Source organism: Asterias amurensis, chromosome 16 (genome assembly GCF_032118995.1).
Source record: "Asterias amurensis chromosome 16, ASM3211899v1".
NCBI classification, from domain to species: domain Eukaryota; kingdom Metazoa; phylum Echinodermata; class Asteroidea; order Forcipulatida; family Asteriidae; genus Asterias; species Asterias amurensis.
The window spans coordinates 14218318-14245966 of NC_092663.1; the positions used below are offsets into that span (position 1 = coordinate 14218318).

The following is a 27649-nucleotide window of genomic DNA, read 5'->3' on the forward strand; positions in this document are numbered from 1 at the left end:
TTACACGTGAACTATGGCAGACACTGGTGAAAAGCTGAGCAAGAGGTGAGTTAGATTTCGGTATTTTGTGATAAAATTCAGATAAATAACTTTGTTTAAAAAGAAGGGAATAAGTAAGTAATATGTTGTCTACAAGAAAGTGTGTTTTGGGGGGCTTTGTTTGCTTGGAAATTGCTAAATTTCAGCTAGAGAGTAGAGAGTAAATCTCTGTTCGTTAGCTTTCGTTTTGTGTCGTGTGGGGACTGTGTGTGTGGACACGATTACGTTGAGATTGCACCATTTTATCTGTATTACAGTATTATCCCGAAAATTATTCAAACTTAGGGGTTATGTTATGGGAATTACAATACAGCAGAAGTTTCAGTATGTATTTGGAAACAATTTTCGTATCCTGCCACCACTTTTTTCATTTATTTTTATTTTTTACCGGAAGGAATATCTCATTTTTTAAAGCCATTGGACCCTTTCGGTACAGAAAAAAAAAAAAAAAGTTCACAGATTTACAAATAATTTACAGGGTTTACAGAAGGTAATGGTGAAAGACTTCTCTTGAAATATTAGTCCATGAAATGCTTTACTTTTTGAGAAAACGGTAAAACAATATAAATTCTCGATAGCGAGAATTACGGATTTATTTTAAACACATGTCATGACACGGCACGGATTTATTTTAAACACATGTCATGACACGGCGAAACGCGCGGAAACATGGGTGGGTTTTTCCGTTGTTTTCTCCCGACTCCGATGACCGATTGAGCCTAAACTTTCACAGGTTTGTTATTTGATATAGAAGTTGTGTTACAAAAAGTGTGGACCTTGGACAAAACTGTTTACCGGAAGAGTCCATTGGCTTTAATAGGGCCCCCTACTAACTATTAAAAAAGTATTATTATAGTTAAGTAATTTAGATTATAACACACCTCTTGCTTGTTCTGTATTCTGGTTGGCTGAAACACGGTCACGCATGATGAACTCATTATCATATTTTAACCCCATACACAGGGTTTACAGAAGGTAATGGTGAAAGACTTCTCTTGAAATATTAGTCCATGAAATGCTTTACTTTTTGAGAAAACGGTAAAACAATATAAATTCTCGATAGCGAGAATTACGGAAACACGGTCACGCATGATGAACTCATTATCATATTTTAAACCCATTTACAGGGTTTACAGAAGGTAATGGTGAAAGACTTCTCTTGAAATATTAGTCCATGAAATGCTTTACTTTTTGAGAAAACGGTAAAACAATATAAATTCTCGATAGCGAGAATTACGGATTTATTTTAAACACATGTCATGACACGGCACGGATTTATTTTAAACACATGTCATGACACGGCGAAACGCGCAGAAACATGGGTGGGTTTTTCCGTTGTTTTCTCCCGACTCCGATGACCGATTGAGCCTAAACTTTCACAGGTTTGTTATTTGATATAGAAGTTGTGTTACAAAAAGTGTGGACCTTGGACAAAACTGTTTACCGGAAGGGTCCATTGGCTTTAATAGGGCCCCCTACTAACTATTAAAAAAGTATTATTATAGTTAAGTAATTTAGATTATAACACACCTCTTGCGCTTGTTCTGTATTCTGGTTGGCTGAAACACGGTCACGCATGATGAACTCATTATCATATTTTTATAGTCTAGTGTAGTATTTAGTAATCGCGCGCGCGCGGTTTGCGGGAACTAGTTCCCGAGCGGGCACTAGTTTTTGAAAATAGTGCCCGGTTACTGCGCCCTCTCTTGACTTGGACCGTGAACAGCATCTACAAAACTTCCTTTCTTGCCAAGATTTCTGTTCTTATTTCACATTTAAGACCGAGCTGTGTTAATAAAACACATATTGACAGGCATAATTCGGTAACTACATTGTAGTGTACGTGTACGTCTATTCCCCCTTGGGCCTGTGAGTGACTAGTTGCCTCTTGCCAGTCAATATGTGTATAACAGATTATTAGAAGATAGTTGCATAAAACAAAAGAAAAAAGTGGTGGCACCGTCACCGTGGCAGGATACAGAAAGTTCGAAAGTTTTCCTTTCAGTAAAAAAATTCTAACATCATCTACATTTGTATGTGGCTCATTGCTAAGCCAGAGCAGAGTAGAGTGGTGGCAGTGTGTGCGTTAACTACATGTAATCCAGAGAGAGCAGAGGTTAAATACATGTTCTACTTGTCAGTTTTTCTTTGTTCAACACAACTTATTTAAAATATATCCAGTCAGTTTCCCTTGTGGTTTATCACTTTTACAACAAAAATAAGTTTCCAAATCCATTCTATCTGTTCTTTTTTCCTGACTTCTTTTTTTATGAAAACAGTTTGCAGCTGAGCAGGCAATGAACAAAGGCAAATCCCTTCCATCTATGACACGTTAAAAACACATCACAAAGGGGCTGCTCTCGAACGATTGCAGTTCCCATGTTTTGCTCAAAATTGAAATATGGCGCCCTCCTGTGCCGAACTCTTGCCAGGCCAGGGTCATCACCCAAGTGTCTGATTCTATCAAGAAGGGCTCTGGAGGGAAAAAAGGCGGCCGTTAACTCATGCTTCCCCATTAGCAGTGGATCCAAAAATGGAAGGTTAGTGGAAAAGTTGGCTCCTTCCAAAGTTTCAAACTAATCTTTCCTTTTTGGCATCCCTTTATATTTGTGGACAAGTCGCTAATGTTTGTGGCGGTGATAGTCGAGTTGTGGTGGTGGCGTAATGATTCGTGTTTCTGCGATCAAACACTGCTCTTGCAAGATCACTGCTCTCATGCAAAGCTGCTGGCTGGAGTCCACTCCCCCCATTAAATGAGACTGCACAATGAGAGCAGTTGTCTCATGGGGGCCAGCAGTCATGCGAGAACTAGCCAGTTTCGCGGGAATCGAGGAGAGAGTCGGAACGTCATCACCACGACAGACATTTAACGACTTGTCCGTAAGTCCCTTGGGCTTGGCTCCCACTCTTGGCGTTCATTTTACTTTAAAGAAGTCCTTTGCAAAATACGAACATTGTACACAAGAAAGAAAAGGGTTTCTCATAGAAATAATTAAAAACTCAAACAAAAAAGGAAAATTATCAATGTTTGGGTTTTTGCCTTGATTCCTCTCAGCTGCTGCACATTTATATCTTAAGACCAGGCACGCAGGCAAAGAAGACCATGGCCTCCATTGCCTTTGTTTCGGCCTTGTTGCCCCTTCAAATGCTTCCTGAGCTTTAAGATTTTCCAATGGAAGTGGCCTTTGCAAAATAAAAATGGCCTTGCCCTTTCAGAGATGAAATTCCTGGCCTGGAAGACGGTTAAATCTATTACAGAATTATTCGATTACAAATGTATGCTATAATCATTTTTATAATTATGTCACTTTTTTTTTTACAGTGAGCTGAAGAGGCGGGCCAAGGCGGCCAAAAAGGCTGAGGAGAAGGAAGAAAAGGCAAAGGTCTTGGCCGAGAAGGAAGCTCAAGATGGAGCTAAGAAAGCTCCTAAGGCAGCAGCTATCGATGAAGAAACCCTTGACCCTCGGGTTAGTTGCATGTCGTTTCCGTGGGCTTAAGAGCATCCAACTCAAGCCGTGGTGTTTCTGTTCGAGTTCCAATTTTGACACTTGTTTCCAGTTATTTTTTACTTTTAAAACATCTTTCCAATCATATGCATTTTATAACAAACGGTTACAAACTCTTTTTAGAGACCAACTCGTCCAATCCAAGGCAACGTGTTCCTTCAAGATTTACTGAGTGACGGATATGAGTGCTATATAAGAAGCCACTATTATTATTATTATTATTATTATTATTATTATTATTATTATTATTATCCAGGAATACTTTAAGATTCGGACTCAGATGATCAGCAACCTCAAGTCTGCGAATGAGTCGCCGTACCCTCACAAGTACCACGTATCGTCATCGCTGTCGGACTTCATCCAGAAATATAACCATTTGGACGCCGGTCAGATATTAGACAGCGATGTCAATTCATTATCAGGTCAGTCCCCAATTCGCTAAGCATTAAAAGATTTGCTGAGCAGAATTTGGTTACCAACTTAAACACTGTGCAATGTACGATGCATGTGACTGGTTTCCCCTGTAAATTTTCGCTAAGCAAAACATATTTAAGCAGTAATTTGAGATTATACAGGGTTCAAATTGTAGAAAAGTAGCTAAGAACAACAAGTTCATGCTCACTAAAATAAGGTTGTCGGACAAGCAGTCAGCAGCCCTACTGCATTAAGTCCAATGTGTAAAAAAAAGGAATTGCATGGAGATAACAGGTGTGAGTTGCCAAAAGAAAATTATGTTTTATTCTAGCCTGTTTCTTTAATGGAGCTTTCCTGTTATGTAATTCGGTCATTTAAAAGGCATTTTATTTGTATTTTCAGTTGGTCACGTATTTGTTTTTGTTCTGGTGCCCTTATTTAACTGTGACTCTTTGCAATAGGATAGAGGTAGACTCAAACCTGTTTTTTTGTTCCCAGTATCATACACTTTCCCATCAGAATAAAAGACTTTTAGTTTAAAACTTGTTTGTCCTTTTGTTGGATTGTTTCTTCAGGTCGTGTCCACGCCAAGAGGGCGTCCGGAGCTAAATTGATCTTCTATGATCTCAGAGCTGAAGGCAAGAAGCTGCAAGTCATGGCAAATGCATCGTAAGTTGTTGCCCTTTGAATATGGCGTTAGCCAAGGGTGAGGGGGGTTAGCAAATGAAGCCAAAGGGGTGTAAAGTTACAGGGTGAATGCTTTAAGGGTGTCATCCAAAATAATTTTAGCCAATCTGGGTGCAAGATATCATAATGAGATATTTTCCTTTGTTATTTGGTTTTATCCATAGTCAGATGTGTAAAGCAGTGTAAGCTCAGTGAGTTCTGTGAAAAAAAATCCCAAAAACGTATTACTCAGGAGGGGTTAGAACCCACGACCTTTGCCAATCTAGAGCAGATGTCTCACCATTAGACCACCGAGCTCGCCCGGTAGCTAGAGGCTGTTTGAATCCTATATTTTAGCAGCGGGTATTGCACCAATTTATGCTAAATTTGCAATTGGTTTATTCATTTTCTTTGTGTAAAGTTTGAGTTAAGCATCTCCTTTTGAAAGTTTTAGGTTGTTGTTTTTAATATTTTTCTTTGTACTTTTGCACTTTTAGCAAATTCTCTTCTGAGGAAGAGTTCTTCAAGGCAAACGACAAGATTCGACGAGGGGACATTATAGGCGTCAAGGGTAACCCAGGTAAAACCCAAAGTCGAAGTTACGGTAGAATTTTATTACAGATTTCAATCTAATGCCCAATATGATTCACTGATAAAGTAATCGCCTCTCTTGCCTTGTTACCTCTTGGAAGTTCCTGCAGAATTTGACTTTTCTTTATAGGTACCCTTTAGATTTTGATGGGTTTGGGGGTAAGTTGAGGGTTTTCAAAATGATGAATATTGCAGCTTCATGTACTCTAAAAAAAAAATATGTGAACTTCTTTTTTTATAGGAAAGACAAAGAAAGGAGAGCTGAGTATAGTTCCATCTGAGATGACGCTACTCTCGCCTTGCCTTCATATGCTACCTCATCTACACTTTGGTCTCAAGGATAAGGTGAGTCTCATCGTCCCTCAGTAGGATGTGAACCTGGAACCTTCCAGACGTTGATTTCACCAAACTTTTCCTAAAGCTCGGTTAATACTCCCTGCGAATGCGAATGCAAAGCGAATTTATTGGATATTGACGTCACAACTCTCCTTTCGCATCGATATGCGCAAGTGAGTTGAGCAGAACCCAACCCAAGTGCGAATATTGCTGCGAATTTGTGACGTCAACATTCGCTTCGCAATCACAATCTCAGAAAGTATGAACAGGGCCTAACTTAGGATTAATCTTAGAACTTAGGACAAATTTGGTTCCGTATCCATAGATGTTAGGACACATTGAACCCATCCTAAGTTAGGACGAGTTACTCGTTCTAACTCGAGATAGGATTAATCCTAGCGTTTTGTGAAATCAGCTGCATGGCCCAAATTCATTAAGCCTGTAAAAGTTAGCACACAACCAACTTGCTAAGCACAAAATAGTATTGCTTTGCAGAAACAGGTTACCAGCCAAAATTACATTAAGTTTGCACTGTTGTGGCTGGTACCCGAGTTAATTTTTGCTTATCAAAGAATTTTGTCAATCAGTATTTTCTGCTTAGAACGGCATTATGCTCAAGGGCCCAATTTCATAAAGCTGTTAAGCAGAAAATACCACTTAGCAAATTTCTTTGCTTAGCAAAAAAAAATGAGTGGGACACCAGTTACAACAACATCAACTTTATGGATTTTTTTGTCTGGTAACCAGTTTCTGTTGAGCAAGGTTTTTCTGTGCTAAGCAAGTTTTTATGCTTACAGGCTTTATCACATTGGGCCCAAATGGTTGACTTCTTGGGATGGCAAGTAGCATCTCCAGATGCTAGGTGGTATTACATTTACCGGGTAAATCCATCATTCTGTCAAATTTCTCAAGCTCTTGGAAATTTCGATCAATGGAAATTGATCTCGTACATATGTACGGCTGCTGCCACCTATCGTACAAAGTCTCCAGTTTCAGGAATCTTCTTTTCATTAAAACAGTTTTAATGTAAAGATTTAGGCAAATCTAGTGGCTAAATTGTTACAAATTAAGATTTCTTTCTTTTTTCAATTTGGTGATTATGATTTTTATTTTGTAGGAGACACGTTTTAGGCAGCGGTATCTTGACCTCATCATGAATGAATATGTACAACAAAAGTTCGTCGTCAGGGCTAAGATCATCGCTTATGTGCGCAAGTTTCTAGATGACCTCGGCTTCTTGGAGGTAGGTACAGGCCTGTATGCTTCGTTTTTGAAAGGGCAAGGGCACCAAAGCATTTTCTCCTTGGGAAAGGGCAGCCCTAAGAGGAAGTAGTAATTTTTTACTGAAGCATTCTGAGGGCCTTTGTTGCATCCGTAAAGTATCAGGGGAAGATTTCACAAAGGATTTCCCGACTTAGGATTAATCTTAAGGTCTGCATGCTACAGTGCAGTGTTGGGACTCGTCCTAAGTCCTAAGATTAGTCTTAAGTTAGGAAGAGTTTTGTGAAATCGACGGCAGGCCTGTTCATGCCAATGTATCAAAGACAACAAGGAAATTTCATTTTTAGTTGCAGGAGGAAAACCACAAAGAATTATTCCAATTTCAAGGACAAAAAAAAAAGAAAATCCAATCCACATAGTTACGCCTGGATTTCTACGTAGGCCACAGAGAGGCAATGGGCCTCCTTTGCCCCTGCCATCGATTTCACAAAACTCTTCCTAACTTAAGACTAATCTTGGGACTTGGGACGAGTCCCAACCCTGCACTGTAGCATGCAGACCTTAAGATTAATCCTAAATTAGGGCGATCGAGATAAGACGAGTCCTAACTCTTTGTGAAATGGACCCCTGGTCTTTTCCTTGGTGCCCCATCAAAAGTATTGCTTGTTACCAAGTGAGTTTACATGCTAACATTTATTTTGAGTAGTTTCCGATAGTGTCCAGTGCCTTTAAATGACTGTTCTCTCATTTCTGATTTTGATCTCGTCTAGGTTGAAACTCCGATGATGAATATGGTGGCAGGAGGGGCCACCGCTAAGCCATTTGTCACTCATCACAATGACCTGGATATGGACCTCTTCATGAGAGTGGCTCCGGAGTTATACCACAAGGTAAGTAGAAGATGTCTGAAATATAAAAAAGAAAAAAAAGCCATTTTGAGATATTGTAGACACATTATGATGGTAATAATTGATTTGGGTAAATCTGTCAAACACCCAAATCCTGTAAACACCCAAACCAAATTAGAGGTCTGGTAAAGTGTCCACCACAATTCAAAAAAGCTCATTTCACATCCAGGAATGCAATCAGCGACACTTACAGAGTGACCAAGAAACAAACACTAATATTCCTTCTGTCATAATAGGGAATCTGTTCATTTATCTCATTTCGTAAAGCTCGTGAAGGAATCCAAATGTTTGACTCAACAAAATGGAGAAGTGTGTAAGTTCCTGAAGTAGAAGGAAAACCACACAATTTCGAGGCATATTTGTGAGGATCATTATATTCTACTCTTTAAAACATCTTTCCAATCATATTAGTTTTAATTCATTTCATAACAAATGCTTTTTTAAAGCCCAAATAAGTTACATTCCCTTTCTAAGTTTTATAAAGATGGTAATTGTATTTAATTGCAATGCTGAAAAATGATTAAGAAATCAATTTTTTTCTTGATAATATTCATCAGCCCAAATTCTTAAAGCCTGTCAGCACAAAAAACTTGCATAGTACAAAATCTAACGAAAATAGGTTACCAGCCAAAATATATACATTACAATTGCTGCGACTGGTACCTCGGTCAATTCTTGCTTAGCAAAGAGAGCAGATTTTTCTGCTTAACAGCTGTATGAGACAGGGCCGTGTGTCCAGTTCATCTGATTTCCCAAAACTGTTTCAATGTCGTAGATTTTTTTTTAAAACCTTTACCGCTTATCTTCATTTTGCTCATATATAGATGCTGGTAGTCGGAGGAATCCAGCGTGTGTATGAAATCGGTCGCCAGTTCCGTAACGAGGGCATTGACCTCACCCACAACCCAGAGTTCACGACCTGTGAGTTCTACATGGCGTATGCCGACTACAATGACCTTATGGAGATAACAGAAAAACTCTTAACGGGTAAGAACAGTAACTGCTTTTAAATCGTGAACGCCTGGAAGGCGAGTGTTCATTCCCATCCCATCTGTAGAATCGTCCCAACTCGGGGCTTGTCCCAACTTTAGTGTTACAGTTGGGACAGCGTAACTACAGTTTTGAAGGCCCAACTATAACCGGCATTCTCTGATTGTGAATCAGTCAGTGGACCTCTAAAGTAATTTTCGATCCTCTCAAATTAATTTTGTCTTAGAATGGGGCGCAGATGAAACTCTGTACTTTTCCTAAAAAAAAAACACTTGAGAATGTTGATAACAATAATAATAATAATAATAATAATAATAATAGACCGTTTTTATATAGCGCTTTTCACGCCGGAGGGCGTCTCAAAGCGCTTCCGACAATATTACCCCTGGTCACCGGGCCTTAAATCATTCCTTAAACCATCTCAGCTCCCTGGGGAGTATACAGCTTGTGCGACAAATACATGCGCTACTCGGCTAAACCAATCACAAGAACCACCTCTGCCCTCACAGGTACCCATTTACCCCTGGGTGGAGAGAAGCAATTATAGTTAAGTGTCTTGCTCAGGGACACAAGTGTCACGACCGGGATTCGAACTCACACTCTGCTGAACAGAAGCATCAGAGCTTGAGTTCGGTGCTCTTATCCACTCGGCCACGACACCCTCCTACAATCCATGAGCCTACTGCATGCCCATGCTCCATCATGCACCTACATCACTCGCCACTGCAGAAGCGTAGTGTTGATCCCCCAGCACAGGGAAATATCTCGGCAGGTTCCCAGCTATAGTTTGGTTGTCCCAAGTTGAATTTGGTTTTAACTATGGTTGAGACAATTCTTAAGTTGGGACGTGTACACACCCAAAACTTTCCAAACATTTTTATTGCGTTCATTTTTTCTGGATAGGAATGGTGAAGTGTATCACAGGAGGCTCTCTGAAGGTGGCCTACCATCCTGATGGTCCAGAGGGAGAAGCGAAAGAGATTGACTTCACCCCACCATTCAGGAGAATACACATGATAGATGACCTGGAGAAAATACTTCAAGTGAAGTTCCCCCCTATGGATCAGCTGGATACACAAGGTTGGTGGAGTTGAACCCTGGGCCCATTTATTGCTTAACAATTGTCTGCTAAGCAAAAATGAGCAGGGCACCAGTCACACGTTTTACTTGTGATGTGGTAGTTCGGGTGGTAACCTTATTCTGGTAAGCATAATTTTGTTATGCTTAGCTATTTTTTTGAGCTTAAGCAGCTCTATGAAATTGAGCCCAGGGCTTAATAAGTTCAAGAGATGTCTAGCAGAGAGTAATGTGATTACATTTTACTGCTTAGAAAACTTTTTTGTAGCAGATATCGTGCTCCCAATTTCACTAAAACTATCCAGACAGGTTGTTTTTCTGAACTTGAATGTGGTCACTGGCTATTTGGCAGTTACAGGTTGGATTTGTAATGAATGCAAAACCATATTTGTGAATTTGCCCCAATTTGAAAAGTCTCTCATTCATCAAGTTGCCCTTGTTTTTGTTTCTTATCCATAGCTGCCCAGAAGTTCTTTGATGACATTTGTGTCAAGAAGGGTGTGGAGTGTTCTGCTCCTCGGACTACGGCTCGACTCTTGGACAAGGTAAGATTCTCTTTTAACAGGGGAGGGGTTTATCTTTGTTCTTGGGTCAAACTTAACCTCAAGGTGGAGTTGAAATCTAAAGGAATCCCAAAATCAAATTAATAGTTTATAGTACAGAAGTTTCGCAAGCATATGAACACAGATATAGATACAGATTCGATAACCATATCCGTTCACGTTGGATACGTTGCCAAGTTTTCAAGCATAAAAAAACCTTGAAACTTTTTTATGTTCTTATTACATGGGACAAATTGATTAAATTATTGTTTAACTGGTCGTAATTGGACTCACAATAGTATGTGTAAAGAATTTTTTTTCCACCAAGCATGGCAAATGACAAAACGGAGACCCTGTTTACACTCCATCTTCTAATTTTGTTTGCTTACAAACGATTTACATGTTTCATTCATTATCATGAATGACATTTTCAAAAACACGGCGGGAAAAATGTGGGTATTCTTAGGCGAAAATACAACTAAAAATAGCAAAACGGTCTCGTTTTTTTTAAGTCTCTGTATGAGTTCACGTATCCGTTGTTAAAACACGGAAGCCGCCGTTACGCGTCACGTGAACACACACAACATATCTGTATCTGAAAATGTGTCTGTAACCTTGTGAAACCTCTCTAATAACCTGTGAGGATCCCCGATTGCCTCCACTCTATCACCCACCTTGCCTTTATGTTCCAATGATTCTTATAACTCTTTCTTCTCGCTCGCAGCTGGTTGGTGAATTCCTTGAGGTGCAGTGCATCAACCCGACGTTCATCATCGACCACCCAGAAATAATGAGCCCTCTCTCCAAGTGGTAAATATCTAAAACAATTTTTTATTTTTGTTTTGTTTATGGGGGGGGGGGTGGCATTTACTGGTGTTTTTTTTTTTTAATTATTGTTTTGGTCTTCCCCTTATTTGTGGAGAGTCATGGCCGTGTGGTTGAGAGCACCGAACTCAAGCTCTGGAGAAAAAAAACCCAGCTTTGTTCTGATGAACTAGACCACTTGGCCACGTCATATCATACTAAATATTTTATACATGAAAACCATCACTACCTTTACTTGTTGCATTTTTCAGTGTTTAGTTGGACGGTGTTTTTGTTAAATTTTTGAGGATGAAAATTAAAGTTTTCTTCCAAATAAAAATGGTGTACAAGCACTTTTCAGACTGACTTTTTCCACAGACTTTGATGGTATTTTGACTTAAGATATGGTCTTAAAAGTGCATTACTTAGTGGAAAACCAATTTTATGAATGAACAATTTGACTAAAATTTGAATTAAAGTTAACTTCTTTTTATTTGATTTTCTCTCAACCAGGCATCGTACCAAGAAGGGTTTAACGGAACGGTTTGAGTTATTTGTCATGCAGAAGGAAATATGCAATGCCTACACAGAGTTGAACGACCCTGTAGTTCAACGGGAACGATTTGCCCTCCAAATGAAGGTATTCTTAACACCTCATCCCAAGAACACTCTCTCCCAGTATGGGTTTTTTGGTTAATGTTTAGGCCGCCTTGGTATTCAATAAATTTTGTTGAAACTCGATAATAGCATCATGATGATCCCCCTTTAAAGGAACACAATGCCTTGGATCGGAGTGGTTGGTCTATAAAAAGCGTTTGTAACCGTTTTTTATAAAATGCATATGGTTGGAAAGATGTTTTAAAAGTAGAATACAATAATCCACACAAGTTTGCCTCAAAATTGCGTGGTTTTTCTTATAATGTGCGAACTTTGGGAGTAAAAAATTTTACTCCCATAAATGGCCGACCATGTTAGTCGACGAGGTAAAAGGAAAACCATGCAATTTTGAGGCATGTTTGTGTGGATCATTGTACTCTACTTTTTCAACGTCTTTCTAATCATATGCGTTTTATAAAAAAAAAACGGTTACAAACACTTTTCAAACACCATCTCGACCGATCCAAGGCAACGTGTTCCTTTAAGATGTCAGTCTTAGGAACAGCAACTGCAGAGGACTGAAGATTTCTAGAGGGATGGAATTTAACGAACAGATTGGTATTGTACTTGAGAGCAGAACCTTGCAGGCAATGGAAAAACAAACAAAAGTAACTTAAATACAATTCTAAAAGGTATAGACGATGTGACCTATGTTTACTTTCAAACCGCCCTCTGTTGAAAAAACACTGTATATGTCATGTTTTGCCGGGCAAAAAGACACGTAGTCATGGTAAGATTGCATACACTTTCTAGCTGGCTGCCAAAACACAAAGGTTTTGCCTGGTGGTATGCGCGCGAATCATGTTATGGTTTTCGTGTGACGTCAGAAGTCACATCGTCTATAGGTAGTCAATGGAGAGATTGAGGTACTGGACCAGTGCCAAATTTCATAGAGCTGATTAGCACAACAATTTGCTTAGCACGAAATTTCTTCCCTGATTGATTACAAACCAAATTTCCATTTGTTGCTTGCTACTGGTGTTCAGCTATTGCTTGCTTATCCTGAAAATCACGTGGAATTTGGTTGGTAAACTTGTTTTTATCAAGGGAAAAATTTCATGCTAAGCAAATTTGTGTGCTTAGCAGCTCTATGAAATTGGGCCCAGGTGTGATGTGACTTCTATGATTAGACGGCAGTGTTTTGTAGTCTTTACAACCTGGCAAGCTGAGTGTATACTTTCCTATAAATGCCCTTGTAAATCCTTCATAAACCAAATTGATTTTATCTCCGTTGTTTGGTAGGATCGGGACGCAGGAGATGACGAAGCCCAGAATATTGATGAGAACTTCTGCACAGCGTTAGAGTACGGTCTCCCACCCACAGGAGGCTGGGGTATGGGGATCGATCGTCTGACCATGTTCCTCACAGACTCTAATAACATTAAGGTAAGATAACTTGTGTCATTCAAAGTTTGTCACTATCTTCTTGATTGTCTATTGGCCTTTCTTGAGACACTGGGGCAGTAGACACCAGTAATATGTCTGGTGCCCTTAGCACCGCAAAATTCCACCTTCGGTAGGCCTTGGTGTTTTCCTAAGCCTTGCCTAGGGCTCTGGTTCCATGTTGGGCTTCGGTTCCAAGTTGGGCTCCAGTTCCAAGTTGGGCTCCAGTTCCAAGTTGGGCTCCAGTTCCAAGTTGGGCTGCGTCATCAATTTGGAGCAGTGTACACTTTGCGCGGTGTATCCCAAATCGAGCGGAAACCGAAGATGGAGCCTGAGCGGAGGCTTGGAAAAAAAAACACCAGGCCTCAACTTTCACCAAATGCCAAGATTTCATGAGTTTGTGCTATGATTAATTACCTTTAATGATGGTATATTTTCTTGTTACACTGTGCTGTCATCTGTTTTATGTATACCCTTGCATTGTGTATTTTACCAATGAACTTTGTTATTTCGCACACTGTTGTACATGTATATCTTGCATTTATTGACTTGAATGCATTTTGCTGATGGGATTTCACTGCTGTATATCTTTCTATGTGATTCTTGCATTTATTGATTTGAATGCATTTTTCTGATGTGATTTTATATTTTTCTGCATCAGTATTTTGTATCTTGCAATTATTTGAATTTGAACATGTATTGCATTTATTTTGTATTTATTTGCATTTGAACATTGATTTGAATGCATTTTTCTGATGTGATTTCATATTTTTCTGCATCAGTTTTTTTGTATCTTGCATTGATATGAGTTTTAACATGGATTGGTTTATTTTGTATTTATTTGCGTTTGAACATTGATTCAAATGCAATTTTCTGATGTGATTTCCAATTTCTTTGCATCAGTATTTTGTATCTTGCATTTATATGAATTTGAACATTTATTGCATTTTTTTTTATACGTCTGCTCATGTGATTTCATATTGTCTTCATCTCCCATCTATTTGAATTTTGGGTTGAACATGTTTTGCATTTATTTTGTATGTATTATTTGCTCATGTTTTTTCATATTTGTTGATAATATGAGCGTGTTGTACCTTGCATTTATATTGTATTTGATTGTTGACGAAATGTGAACTCATATTTTGTCGACATGATAAACTGTTTGATTGTTATTTGTTGATTTTATTTGTTTTATCTGTTGTAATATTCACCCAAGAATTTATAGTTACCATTTTGTCCAACCTCAAGCCCATTGATTTTATTATGAAGATTGTTTGTTTCATTCTTCATTGTCATCATATTCTTTTCTACTATTTAATATGTATTTTTTCAAAATGAAGTAAAGTTAGAATGTTTAATTTCATGTAACTTAAGGTTGCATTATAGTATACATTTAGAGTAGCATTACGTTATAAGTTATCACAGAATAGTTCTGAATTCTTGAGAATATAGTTATCAACCATATTATAACAAGATTAAATTTTCAAAGGTTTGATACTAGATAAGTGCATATGCCTTGCTGGACCTTTCCAAAGTTTATACTTTACAAGTTAGACTACAGTGCTGTATAGATTCAGAATCGCATTTTTTTAAAGTTGTCGTAGAATAGTTCTCAATTCTTGAGATTAAGTTACAATGTTACCACAAGATAAAAGTTCTATTTACATGTAGGCCTACTTTTATCTATCTTTTTTTGACAGACCATTCCAAAAGTCACCGTATTATATAAGTTTGTAAAGTTTTATGTTTACGCTTTTCCCCGTAGGAGGTGTTGTTCTTCCCGGCCATGAAACCAGAGGATCCTAAGCAAGCCGAAGGGCAGGTTACCAAGCCACAAGAAGCGTCTTAACTGCAACCATAACCTTTGACCTCTTGTAAGGTCACGGGGTCACTTCATGAAAGCAGTGACCTTTAAAATTTAAAAATGGTCACAAAATCTCAAGCAGTTTCAACAACCCAGAGGGTGGTTTCACAAAGAGTTGAACTACTCTTATCTCGAGTTAGGACGATTTAACTAAGGACTAACCTGTAGTCTTTAATATCAGGACAAATCTCAAGTTAGGACTAATCCCAAGTGCTTGGTGAAATCAACCCCAGTATCCTTTACCCCTTAGAAATGTCATATGCCAGGAAACTTCTTTGACCTTAACAAAGGTCAAACATCATGTGTACCTGACCTTTGCAAATGTCAAAGGTCATGTGCAACAACATCCCAAATATCAACATCCCTAACCTTATGATTCTAAAAAAGGTGAAATGACTCTGATTCACATGTGGCGCCTAACCTTTATCCTTGGATTGGAACAACGTTTTGGTAGCAAACCTAAATAAACGATTACAAAATAACTCTCTGATACACTGGCACTACAGACTGCCACACATCGAACATTCTAGGCTAGTAGACTGTCACAAAGTACCACACCTTCCAGCCTAGCATTTGGTGAATGTCTTTCTTCTGTTGGCTTGTGTACTGTTGACTAAGTCTCAAGTGCCTCCTGTGGTGTTTTGTGGCAAGAGTCCGTTGGGCAGGAGAGTGCTTCAATAGGGCCATGCCTTCCAGCCTACCATTGGGTGCATGGGTATCTTCTATTGGCTGGTGTACTGTGGACTAAGTCCCAACTGCTTCCTGTGGTGTTTTGTGGCAAGAGTCAGTTGGGCAGGAGAGTGCTTCAATAGGGCCATGCCTTCCAGCCTAGCATTTGGTACATGTACATGGGTTTCTCTACTTGGCTTGTGTACTGTGGACTAAGTCTAAACTGCCTCCTGTGGTGTTTTGTGGCAAGAGTCAGTTGGGCAGGAGAGTGCTTCAATAGGGCCATGCCTTCCAGCCTAGCATTTGGTGCATACGTATCTTCTGTTTGTACAGCTGGTATTATCAGGACACCCCCATGGCTTGTGTGGTGTGGACGTAGTCTCCACTGTCTCCTGTGGTGTTTTGTGGGGCAGGAGAGTACACACCAGTATTAATTTATTTTTGACGAAGTAAGCAATGGAATGGGGGCACAAAGTAATGTGGGATTTAGTAGCGAGAGGCCAAAGACTCCATCATTCTTGCGCAGGTGATTAATCGACTAGATAATGCCAAACGGGTATTTACAATAGAAACAATTTATTTGGCAATGTTCAACATATAAACTAAAATAAAATTTTGACGAACGTAAAATTTGTCTGAAAAAATAATGCTAACAGTCACTTTCTACTATAACAATTACATTTTAATAAAGGTGTAGTGTAGGCTGTTTGTATGTGAAAGGATAAGGGAGAAGTGCAGAGTTAAACAACTCGAGGTATCTGGAGGTTGAACCTCAAATAACCCCGGAAAGCCTCAACTTTGAGGCCAACTTTGAGGTACCCCCGGGCCAAATTACTATACACAGAGCTGCTTAAGCACTAAAAGTAGCTAAGCACAACAAAATAATGCTTACCAGAATAAGGTTAGCAGCCAAACTACCATGTCACATATGCAATTTGTGACTGGTATCCTGCTCATTGCTGCTTAGCACACAATTGTTAAGCAACAGTTTCTGCTCAAGCAGCTCTATGAAGTGGGCCCCGTTTAATTTTGCATTTCTCCCTTATGTTTTTGACAACTATAGTGCCTAGACTTTACTTGCATTTTGTACTTGTCGTACTTTACCTAAACCTGCTACTCAGTGATAAAATCATTTAAAAATATTCCAGTGTCATTTTATATTTATAATCAGAAACTTACATTTGTTTAAAACCTGAGTTGATAAGACTTTCTGGAACACTAGGTGGCAGCAGACTATACCAGGTATCCATTGTTCTCAAAAATACGTGCATACTCTGAACTTCTTGAAAGAATGAAAAAGTCCTGGTACAGTGTATTCCTGCTGCCGCAAAGCGCCCCATATTTCTCTTTTTACATTCAATCGATGGTTTCACGAAAATCAAAAATATCAAGTTACAAATTTCTTCATGCTCTCAAAAAAGGTGATACTGACTTATTCTAATAACCAACAGAAACATTTTGTGTTAGGGGTTATACAGGCATATGTAGATGGTTTGGGGAAGTTCTCTCCAAATCCACAAACTTTCTTCAAGTTGTCTTCAACTTAGTGATCTAAAACAAATGATAATAAAAAATACCTCTCGACATTTTTGATCTTTAGAATACCTTCTAACTGTTACCTTCATCATCACTGAGAAGGGTACATTAAATTTGTTCTTTTTAAACTCTCCCAAAATGGTGTCAAAATATAAACATTTCTCTAAAAATGTTACTCTAGTGAACCAGTTATAATACCAGTTAGCAAAACAAGGTGTAACAACAGACAGAAGCAACACATTGAATCTATCTTTTTAATCATACATGTGACATATTTCCACAAAGACTGCATGCAGACACCCATCTACTATTGGTGACATTTTCTAGCAAGTTGATCAATCATTTGAAACCATTCAACTGCAGTACGTGTGTGGCATGGCACAGCAATGTACAGAATATGTGAAGTGTGGACTTGAGAACGGAAGAAGTCCCAACAATGTGGGGACTTGAAACACTATGTGGACTTAATACACACATCCACACAGTGTTATTTACAGTGTTGAAGAATAGGGTTTTCGTGTACACAGCAAATGAATGTCCAATGAGTGATTGCAACACAGAGATGTGTGCATACAAACCGGTATTGTGAACATTCACCATAATGACATTATCTTGCATGCTGGTGTAACAGTAGGAGGGTTGACTGTGTACACAACATGATTCACAACATGATACCACATTGAAGGCTGGTATTATATCTATCATTAAACTCCACTGTGGATGGTGTTGCATGGTCAGGTATAGTAGGAGGGTTGACTGTGTACCATAGAGTACCTCCATGTGTGTACACAACACGATCCCCCAAAATGCCACAGTACACACTGGCATATTTTACCTATCATTCAACACCACAGTGGATGGTGTTGCATGGTCAGACAGTAGGATACTGCTGGCTGGCATAGTCTAGCTACAATTCAAAACCACATGTGATGATATTGCATGGAAAGACATATGGAGTTAAACAAAGTAACATTATAGCATTGCGCACAAAGGTATCAAACAATTTGGAACACCAGTGTCACTGATGCTTCAAATAGATTTCCACATCAACACATTTCATGTACACAGGTTTGATTTTGTTTGGCCTAATCTAAGTGGGATGAATACAACAGAGTTGCTAAGGGTGTGTTTCATACTAAAGACTGCACAACAATAAATCCATTTTTACTTTACTGCCGACAGCAGCTTATTTCTCCTTGACTATGTACCTCTCTTTTATTCCTGAAAATCAGGATATAAAATTATTATGTCAATAAATATTATGGAATAGTGGACGCTCTGGTTGATTCAGTCTCTTTTTTTCCTTCTCATTAAGCATGACCCTTGTGGTATCCCATGTTTTATTGTACTCGCAATCTGGATAAATACATCACCCATAATATTAATGGTTGGAGTTCAAATCGTACATGTGGTGCTTATTGTAACGTTGGGGTTTGGGGGGGGGGGGGGGGGGGTAGTGCTTTCTGCTCTACCAGCCAGGCTTCGGATTGATGATACCCAAGCCTACATCCGTATGGACTGTAAAGGGGTTAACCCTGTTTCAGCCCTTGGGGAGTAGGTGGCGACGGCCTGTGGGAAAAAATAAGTTGGCAAGTACGTGTATCTTTTGCAACGATTGTATCCTTATACCTTTTAGTATCACTTCGAGCACTGCAGCCTGTAAACAAGCCTTGGATCAAGGCGCTCCAATTATGTCCTCTATGCAATACTATCCGGAGGACATTATGCAATAATGTCTGCCGGACGGTTTTGCATAATGCAATCGTGTCCGCCCGGACGCTGCTGCATAATGCAATTGTGTCCTCCCGGACACATTTGCATATGCAGTTGTGTCCGCCCCCGTGCAAAACTGTCCTTGCAGCAAATTAAATGGATCTTGTTCGCCATTTAGTGCATGTCATGTTGACATGGGAAATGTTCGGCCGTTGGGTATTTATTCGCTGCAATCATAAAAATTGTGAATATTCATGCTGCATACACACAACGTATAGGTTCAGTGCGTGCACGCTCGCTGACGCGCGCACATACATGTACAGTCATGTACATGTCCACCGGACGGTTTTTGCATAGCCCCGGACACGATTGCATATGCAAAAGTGTCCGGAGCGGACAGTATTGCATGGCGGACATAATTGCGTCTGAAACTGGCATTAATGGATAACAATAGTACAGTGAACAATATTTCTTGTTGCTTTCGGAGAGAACAGAATTTCTTCTTTTTGGAGAGTGATAAGTTCTGTAAATCTTAACTAGGGGCTCTCGGACGGGATGTTCAATACATATATTTTTTTCTAAAAAAGATATATTTTAAAAGGTCCATCTCCTGTATCAAAAAGGGGCCGAAGAATAGTAACAAACTTCACGTCTTGTTCAAATAATATGCTTTAAAAACTGCCCTCAAGTCACTTCTAACGCCTCCCCGTCTGGGACATCGGCCACGCCCCCTGGTTTAAACTTTCTCCTGTGGTCCTCAGGCCACGTGATCTTGTCCATCGGTACGCGCATGAGCAGTTTACTCTCGCTCGTGACGAGGAGGAACAGTCCGGCCGCAATGCAGAACGGGAAGGCGATGTCTGGTAGACCCGCTGGTTTGAGAACGGCAGACAGCGCACCTTTAACAACGGCGGCGAATATCGCTATGGAAATAAGAGAGGAATGTGATGTCAGAGAGTGGAAGTTAGACAAACGAAATGTCAGTTTAAGTTCAATTTAATTGTAACGTTTCTTTTATTTGCACAAAACTTAGGGCCCACTTTCGCAAACATGTTTATGCGCTCTCGAACAGATTGGTCCTGTAGAGAGTGCAATATCAGTTCTATAAATACTTATTAACATAAGGCACTGGACACTTTTGTTAATTAGGCTACTCAAAATAATTGTTAGCGAAAAACCTTACTTGGTAGTACGAGCAATTGAGAGCTGTTGATAGTATAAAACATTGTGAGAAACGGCTGTCTCTGAAGTAACGTAATTTTTGAGAAAGAGGTAATTTCTCACCAAGAATACTTCAGACCTGAAGCCTTTTGCATCTGAAAGCTTACAAATTTGTGCAACAATGGTGTTTTTCTTTCATTGCTCTCTTGCAACTGTGATGATCAATTGAACCCAAATTTTCACAGATTTGTTAGGCCTACTTTGTGCATTATGTTGGGATGCACCAAAGTGAGAATACCGGTCTTGTGTTGATCATGCCCGTGTGTGACGTATTTTTATATTCACAAATCGCTTCTGACCTCAAATTAAAACGGTAATAATTCTTAAATTCCATGCACACTCACCCGAAAATAGAGCAACCAAATGTGATTGCCACGTTAACACGAAGAAGAACCCGCCGACTGATGCGCATGTCAGTACCGAGTTATAGCTCCACAGGCCGGCGTAGATATCGGCATGCGGAGCGGCCATGGTTAGTCCTGTTCAAAAAGGGAAAAATCATGGTAAACAATTATAACACAATACGCCTATAGTTTGGATGACTACAAACAACATTGAATCTTATTATTTGGCAATTGGCTTCTCGATTTGAGGCAGGCCTATAGAGAACCTTGTTTGGGGAGAGCGTAAGGAACTCTGCAAACATATTATTAAACAACACAGCCAACCTCTCCCATACAAACATTGGTTTAACCGTTTATATTTATTAATTATAAATTGCGCAGATCAAGAAATTGTGATTCAGTAACTGGACAACAATACTTATTCTAGTCATTATGAAACCAGTGGTTAAGTTTGCAGGATTCAAACCCACAACCTACGGTGATTGACCAAATTCATATAAAGCTGCTGGTAACCTTACTCTTGTAAGCAAAATTGTGTTGTGATTAGCAACTTGTTGTGCTCAAGCAACTATGAAATTGGGGCCCCCGTAGTCTAGGTTACCTTACCGGTAAGAGTGCCGAGTATCGAGCCGATCACCCCGTGTAGGAACACTGTAGGTGAGCAGATGAGCATCGCCAGTGCCATCAAGCATCCAGTAGCCAGTTTGTCGCATCCGTAACACTGCCCGATGCCCACGGGTATTGTGCTTAGTACCTAACAAACAACACAGAGAGAAAGTTACTTGATATTATTGTATGAAAACACCCATTAGAAATCTGAAGGTGAAAAGGGAGCCGCTGGTAAAAGCCTTGTCGCAACTCGAGGCCTAGCCCTATATAGGACTCTTCCTCTGTACACAGATACGAGAGCGTAAGACCACCAGGGCTACTCGAGGTCATGACTTTGTTTTGTGTGTGCATGTAAAAACGACATGCCATTTTGTTTGGTTAGAGCAGAATGCAGCTAAACTTTTGTATTTCAGTTGTTCGAACTTTTTTTGGAGAAAACCATAGAGCTATATATATTGCTCTATGGGGAAAACAGAAGTTCTTGTTATCACGAAATTCGTTTTCTACTTCTTGGGTGCTATGCCATCAAATCCTGAGGTGTGTTAATCAATGACTCAGTGTAAACTAAAGTGTGCCGTCACAATGACGTCACACTTGTATGAAATCGCGTCCCGAACTAAGAAAACACGGCATGCACAATTTGATCATTATAGGGCCCAAGGATACCGGTCTCAGATAGGCATGTGGGATGATAGCTTCTGGCTTTTTGGTAAAGATAATTGTGTTGTGCTAAGCTACTTGTTGTGCTTAAGCAGCTTACTAAATTGGGCTCAGGCCTTTGGACGTAGCCTACACTCTAAAATCAAAATAATTCCTTGATCCATTTTCAAAATCATAATAGCAAAAAGTACCTGGTACAAACACCTGCCAATCTGAAAGCAGATGTCACTTTGTAATTCGACGGAGGCTATACCCTATAAATAAACAATATTGACATTCAGTCAAGTAACGGAAAGCGGCTGATTTTTTGCCCCATCAAAAAAAAAAAAAAAAAAATAGGCAGCCACACTCTTCAGAGAAATAAAACGGCCCAAGCACCTTAAAAGCTTCTGCTCTCCGTTCAGACCTTGAAATTGTTACTGTTTAAATTGAGTCGTAAAGAAAGACAACTCTTGATGAGGCTCGCAAATTTCAAGGAAACCTGATTAGTTCTGCACGCGTAGCTAAATGTCAGATGTCGTGAAAATTCAGTTGTGAAGCAAAAACCGGGTAAATTTGCCCTGCTGCGCGGAATGAAAACTAACAATGCACAAAGAAAAGAAATCAGAAATGCACTTAAAGACCTATTGGGCCTACGTGAACGCACCTGCTGAAAACGTAAAATGCGTGTATTGTGCGTCTGTTCATTGGTCACTTTCAAAGAATGTCTATTTAATTTTAAATGACAAATCAATGAGAGGAAAAAGAAATTACTTATTAACTCAACGGTCAGTGGGGAAGTAATTTAATTGGAGAGAATATACGTTGAGAGAAAACGCGGACTACACACGGTGGGAGAGATTGGGGAGGCAAATTTTTTTTTAAAAGATTTAGTTACAATTATGAGTAGCCGCGTGAAATTATAACCACTACATATTGAGTGGTTTATTGCAACAACAAAAATCATTGGAATCCATTTACGTGCGTTACTACTTCCTAAAATATATTATGTAAAAATATAACATGTCAATATTACTTTGATGATATTGCCGCAAGATACTCGAGTCGTGATGATAAAAATCGACCTTGATATTAACATAAACTGTTTAAATTAATAAATAAATTTGGTGTTTTTTTTTCTTATTATTAACATTTCGCCTACCCTTTACTTCAAGCGTCCAGATTTATGCAATGCGAGTTGGCGGCTAAGGACTACGGCTACAACTGTTGCTTAGAGTAACCTCAACTCACGCGACGCGGCATTCTAGCCGTAGTCGCAGCCAATCAGCCACAGCCATATACAGTCGTCCATTGCGGCTCTTGTATAAACGGACTTAGCCCTCGTAGAAGTTATGACTCGGTAATAAACATACACCATTGACTCCTCACTCAACAAAAATTCTGCTTCTCTGAAAATTATATCTTCAAATATACATCGGGTATATATATATATGCCTTCATTTTAATATTATTTGCTAGCATGCATATAACAACCCCAAGGCTATACTCGGGTACAGTCGAATACTGCGTGTCGTGTATTGCTTTTCTATAAAAACTAGAGGACTTGGTAAAGAAGAATATTACGCGGAATTAGTGTTCAATCACGCGTAATGTATTCCCACGTTTTTGAAGCTTGTCCTTCACTTTTCTTTTTTTTCTTTTTTTTGAAGGAAAAAGAGGAAAACTGTTACCACATCACTCGGTACAATTTTCCAATGGATTTTATCATCTTTAAGTGCAGCTATTATCAGATGCTATTTGGGCATTGCAATTTACTGAGGCTGTGTTTTGCTGTTGGACCTTGGTTGACGGACATTTTAAAGGAACACGTTGCCTTGGATCGGTCGAGTTGGTCTATAAAAAGCGTTTGTAACAAAATGCATCTCGATTTATTTGTGTTGATGCTTCTCGTCAGTTTCAGGGGGAAATTTCCTCAGCACTAAATAATTGCCATCCTGAATTTTTTTCCTAATTTGGTTGATAGGATTCCTTTTTTTTTTACCAGTTGTATAAAAAATTTGATTCCAGGTCTTAGGAACGAGCAAGGGGGAAACAATGGCGTGTTGAGATCTAGCACCCATGGGAACGAGGTTGCCAATTAACTAATAAATTGTAAAAACTGATCTGTGCTCACTCCAGGTTTTACAAAAACATCTCGCTGACCTCAATCCCACAATAGGTCCACTCTCATTTATTAACAACCCTCCACAAGGAACTCAGATAGAAAGGATAATATAATTTCTAGTCTACGGGGGTTGTCATGAAATTCTGTTCTCTAAAATTGAGTTGTTCCACCTTGAATATCTCCAAGATTAAAAACAAGTAATCAACTTTGTACTTTGTAATTAGATTTTGAATTGTTTTTCGAAGGCTATAAGCCAAATCAGGGTTGTATTCCTCTATTTCTTGATTGTGTTGTCTAGGAATCATGTAAACAGACGGCAAGATTGATTGTTTAACCTTAATGTCCTTCATTATAATCCACTTCCCTGACGGCCGCTATTGACTTTATTTGTTTGCCTTTCCGTGGTTTTGCCAGCTTACTGTTTTTTTGATTGCGAATACAGATTAAATACAGAGTCATGAAGGTCATACATAATAACGGCGAGTTCAGACATTAAAGGATTTGGGTACTTCTTTTAAAAACAAAACATAATGTCCATGGATTTACATCAAAGGGTCTATGTACTTTTTTTTAAGACAAAAACACTATCCACGGCCGGATTTACATTAAACCTGCACAGTTTGAAGATAATGAGTAGAAAGCTTCCCTTGAAATATTACGTGCTGAGGTGCTGTATTTTTTTTTTTTAGAAAAGAGTAAAACACTGTCAAGAAAATAATTTTCTTCTCGGTGATCATGAGACGAACAAAAATTGGGGCATGTAAAAACGTATTTTCGTGACATTGGTTTACTCATTTCTTAAATACTACAGCACCTCAGCAAGTAATATTTTCAGGGAAGTTTTGCGTAAATCTGTTACGTTGATTTTTTTGTTTGTCCTACAAAAAGTACCTAGACCCTTTAATAAGATGTGAGTTACATACAGGGAGAAGAATACCGAGGCTTTCGTTGGTTCTTGTGGAAAGTTTCATAATATAGGTTTTCTCGGTCAATTTCGGGAAAAAGAGCAGCCAATTTAACCACCAAGCTATTCTATTTCGCGCAAAATCGAATGCTACTCAAAAGGGTCATTCGATTTCGTTTTGGGATTAGTCAAATTTAATGTTGCGTCATTCGAATTAACAAAATAATCATTCAATTTAACAATTCATCAAAGCAGCATTCAAATTCGCAGACGCTTCTTGAGGCGTGTGTGTCACGAAAAAGAATGACGCTATGCTAAATTGAACAGAGTGCTTAAGGAATTTGACTCGATCCAAAACGAAATTGAATGGCCGAACTCTGAATTTGAAAAGCAGTAACAACTGGAAAAGCAAAACAGCTTTAATTCGAACGCATGAAAATTAAATTGACTGCTCATTTGCCGAATTTGACCGAGAAAACCTATAGTGGGGCAGATAATAAGGAAACTGTGGGTGAGTTGTGCATTTGAATTCAAGCTTTGAATTTGGTTAAATAAGAGCATGTCAGAAGAAGGATATTTGGCTAATGGGCACTTTCAGATTTTGTGTTCTTAGTAAAACATGAGAAAATATAATTAGCTGTTGCAAACAACTTGCCAACTAAAAGGATCTATGGTGTGAATGCAAAAACATTGTCAATGGCCTGACGTTTCGACCACAGACATAAAGAACCTATAGACGGACAGCACCTATGGAAATCAAAGCAGAGTCTTTCTTGGAAGGCTAAATAAAAACGCAATACACATGAATATCAAAGGCTATGACAACACAACAAACATGAACAGTAACTATGTGGAACAAGCAGTGAACAAAATAAAATATACATCATTTTATATAGGTCAACGGATAAACGAGAGCATTTTTTCCTTAAAAATGGCTTCCATTACTTTTTATTCGCCTTATTTACTTTTTTTTCCCAAGGACAAACTGTAATGTCATTCAGCCCATCATCTCTCTCGTGTCCTAACCATGGAGGTAGAATTAATTTGAGTATTATACCTCCATGATCTGACTGAGTGCCAATTGATGCTTGCATCATCAAAGTCACACTCCTAAGATTGAGTTTTTTTAAAGATTTATCTTGATGATTTGTCTTTAAGATTGAGCAGTCAACCAATGCCCCCCTGCCACTTAACTGTTTGATTTGCGTGCACGACACAGTGTGTGTAATGTTTGATGTTTCGTGTAAACTATTATAGGATTCGTGTTTCACGAACTGTTAATATCACATCAGGCCAGATCAAGCGTAACATGTCTCAATTGTGACCCGCTCTGTGAAAATGAGTCAGATGTAGGCAATTTCAGGAATTGAGTTATATGCGTGGCTGGAAAGAACACATCAGAAACAGTAATTTGATATGTGTCTAAGCTTTGGGGTGTATCGCTTTGCTGAGTTACTCCCCTTTGAAATCAGCCACTACACCATTTTTTTGAAAAACGAGTTACAAGTAAAATGATATTTTAAACTACCATTGTGTGCAAAATAAAAATTAGACATAAGTATGATCACAAAAATGTTGTATTCATAGCTTTATTGCCTAAAAGTAAGTGTTCTAAAGGTTAACCATGCAACTAAAGATCTTAAAAAGAAAATGTTTTGTTTTCATTTTTTTTTTTCAGTTTCCACATTAAACTGTCCATAACTTAATATTGCATTGGGCGACATGTGACTCATTTTCACAGAGTGGGTCACAATTTGGCAGAGTGTAGACTTGTGGACAAGTCGTTAACTGTCCCACGCGGTGAGATAGTCGAGTTGTGGCGGTGCTCTCGCGAGGAACTTGGGATTATGTTAACCCTGTAGGCGTTTTGACTTGTCTTCTCTTTTCTTCATTCAAGAGACTAACAACAGATGGGAGTATACTAGTCGTCTTTTGAATTCTGAAGAGCTTTGGACTGATATTTAGTTATGTCGATTTGTCTAGTCTTGACGCTTCGACAGGTTACAGCTTTAGTCTTCATTAGAAGACGGAAGAGCTCTAGGATAATGTAAACCCTTTAGTCGTCCCCTTGTCAGGTCTTGACGTTATACAGCTTTAGTCTTTATTAGAAGACGTGAGAGCTTGTGGATAAGTTTTAACCTTTAGTAGTAGACTAGTCTTCATCAATATAACTAACGAGAGATGGAGGACACGTTTTACGTGTAGAACGGTCTTCTTGACGTTTCGACCATTTATAAATGTTGTCTTTAAGAAGACGGAAGAGACTTATCTAATCTTGTATTCATCAAGTCACTAACAGGCATGGAGCGATACACGTCGGTCTTCTCGACGTTTCGACTGGCTACAGCTTGTTTAGTCTTCATCAGAAGCTTTGGGGATGACGTTAACATCATCCCAAGCTCCTCGCGAGAGCACCGCCACAACTCGACTATCTCGCCGCGTGGGACAGTTTAACGACTTGTCCAAAAGTCTACAGTCTGCCAAATTGAGACATGTTACGCTTGATCTGGCCTGATATGATATTAACACTTAAGTCAATGTGTGGCAGGAAATTTTATCCCACTCTCTGTCCCCTTATATTGCGGTCTTTGTACAAACTTCTTCTGATGTTGCCCTCTTTTCATCCTCCTCTAGCCAATATTCGTTTCCCATGGGGGATAGCCTTGATCAAGGCGCTCCAGCCGGCCGCCACCGGCATGAGTCCCCACTGAATTCCGCTAGCGCACCCCAAACATTAAACAAAGCGTGCATCGTCACAACGTATGTACACGTATGTACATGTACCATATGTACGGTGTGCATTACATAGCCACGCGTACGAGGTTGACAGACACGACCGTACTCACGTTGTACAATGTACTGTATGCACATTCGTGTATAATATGCACTGC

At 39.2% G+C, this 27649-nt stretch overlaps 2 protein-coding genes across 3 annotated transcripts in view; one reads left to right on the plus strand and one right to left on the minus strand.

The window, feature by feature from the left end:
- LOC139949227 (lysine--tRNA ligase-like) lies at nucleotides 1–18475 on the plus strand. Of its 2 annotated transcripts, XM_071947620.1 has the most exons (16): nucleotides 7–45; nucleotides 2319–2579; nucleotides 3362–3506; nucleotides 3802–3967; nucleotides 4535–4628; nucleotides 5123–5205; nucleotides 5458–5561; nucleotides 6670–6795; nucleotides 7544–7663; nucleotides 8506–8668; nucleotides 9575–9751; nucleotides 10208–10293; nucleotides 11015–11100; nucleotides 11608–11734; nucleotides 12994–13137; nucleotides 14900–18475. In XM_071947620.1, exons 2-16 carry the CDS (start codon nucleotides 2419–2421, stop codon nucleotides 14981–14983), a joined length of 1866 nt encoding a protein of 621 aa, XP_071803721.1. In that variant the 5' UTR covers nucleotides 7–45; nucleotides 2319–2418; the 3' UTR covers nucleotides 14984–18475. The 2 variants fall into 2 exon arrangements, with proteins under 2 accessions (XP_071803722.1, XP_071803721.1); XM_071947621.1 differs by lacking the exon at nucleotides 2319–2579 and having other exon boundaries at nucleotides 1–45.
- The window catches only part of LOC139949229 (urea transporter 1-like), a 21728-nt gene continuing 11093 nt past the window's right edge, over nucleotides 17015–27649 (minus strand). The window contains exons 3-5 of the mRNA XM_071947622.1: nucleotides 21088–21235; nucleotides 20482–20616; nucleotides 17015–19839 (exon numbers count right to left, since the gene is read on the minus strand). Of these exons, the coding sequence (XP_071803723.1) occupies nucleotides 19601–19839; nucleotides 20482–20616; nucleotides 21088–21235 (522 nt within the window). The 3' untranslated portion in view covers nucleotides 17015–19600. The remainder of the gene's footprint in view (nucleotides 19840–20481; nucleotides 20617–21087; nucleotides 21236–27649) is intronic.

Coding starts and splice junctions, on each gene's coding strand:
- LOC139949227 (XM_071947620.1), top strand. CDS start 2,419: ATGTTTTGCTCAAAATTGAAATATGGCGCCCTCCTGTGCCGAACTCTT. Junction 5,562..6,669: donor ACTTTGGTCTCAAGGATAAG/GTGAGTCTCATC, acceptor TTTATTTTGTAG/GAGACACGTTTTAGGCAGCG. Junction 6,796..7,543: donor ATGACCTCGGCTTCTTGGAG/GTAGGTACAGGC, acceptor GATCTCGTCTAG/GTTGAAACTCCGATGATGAA.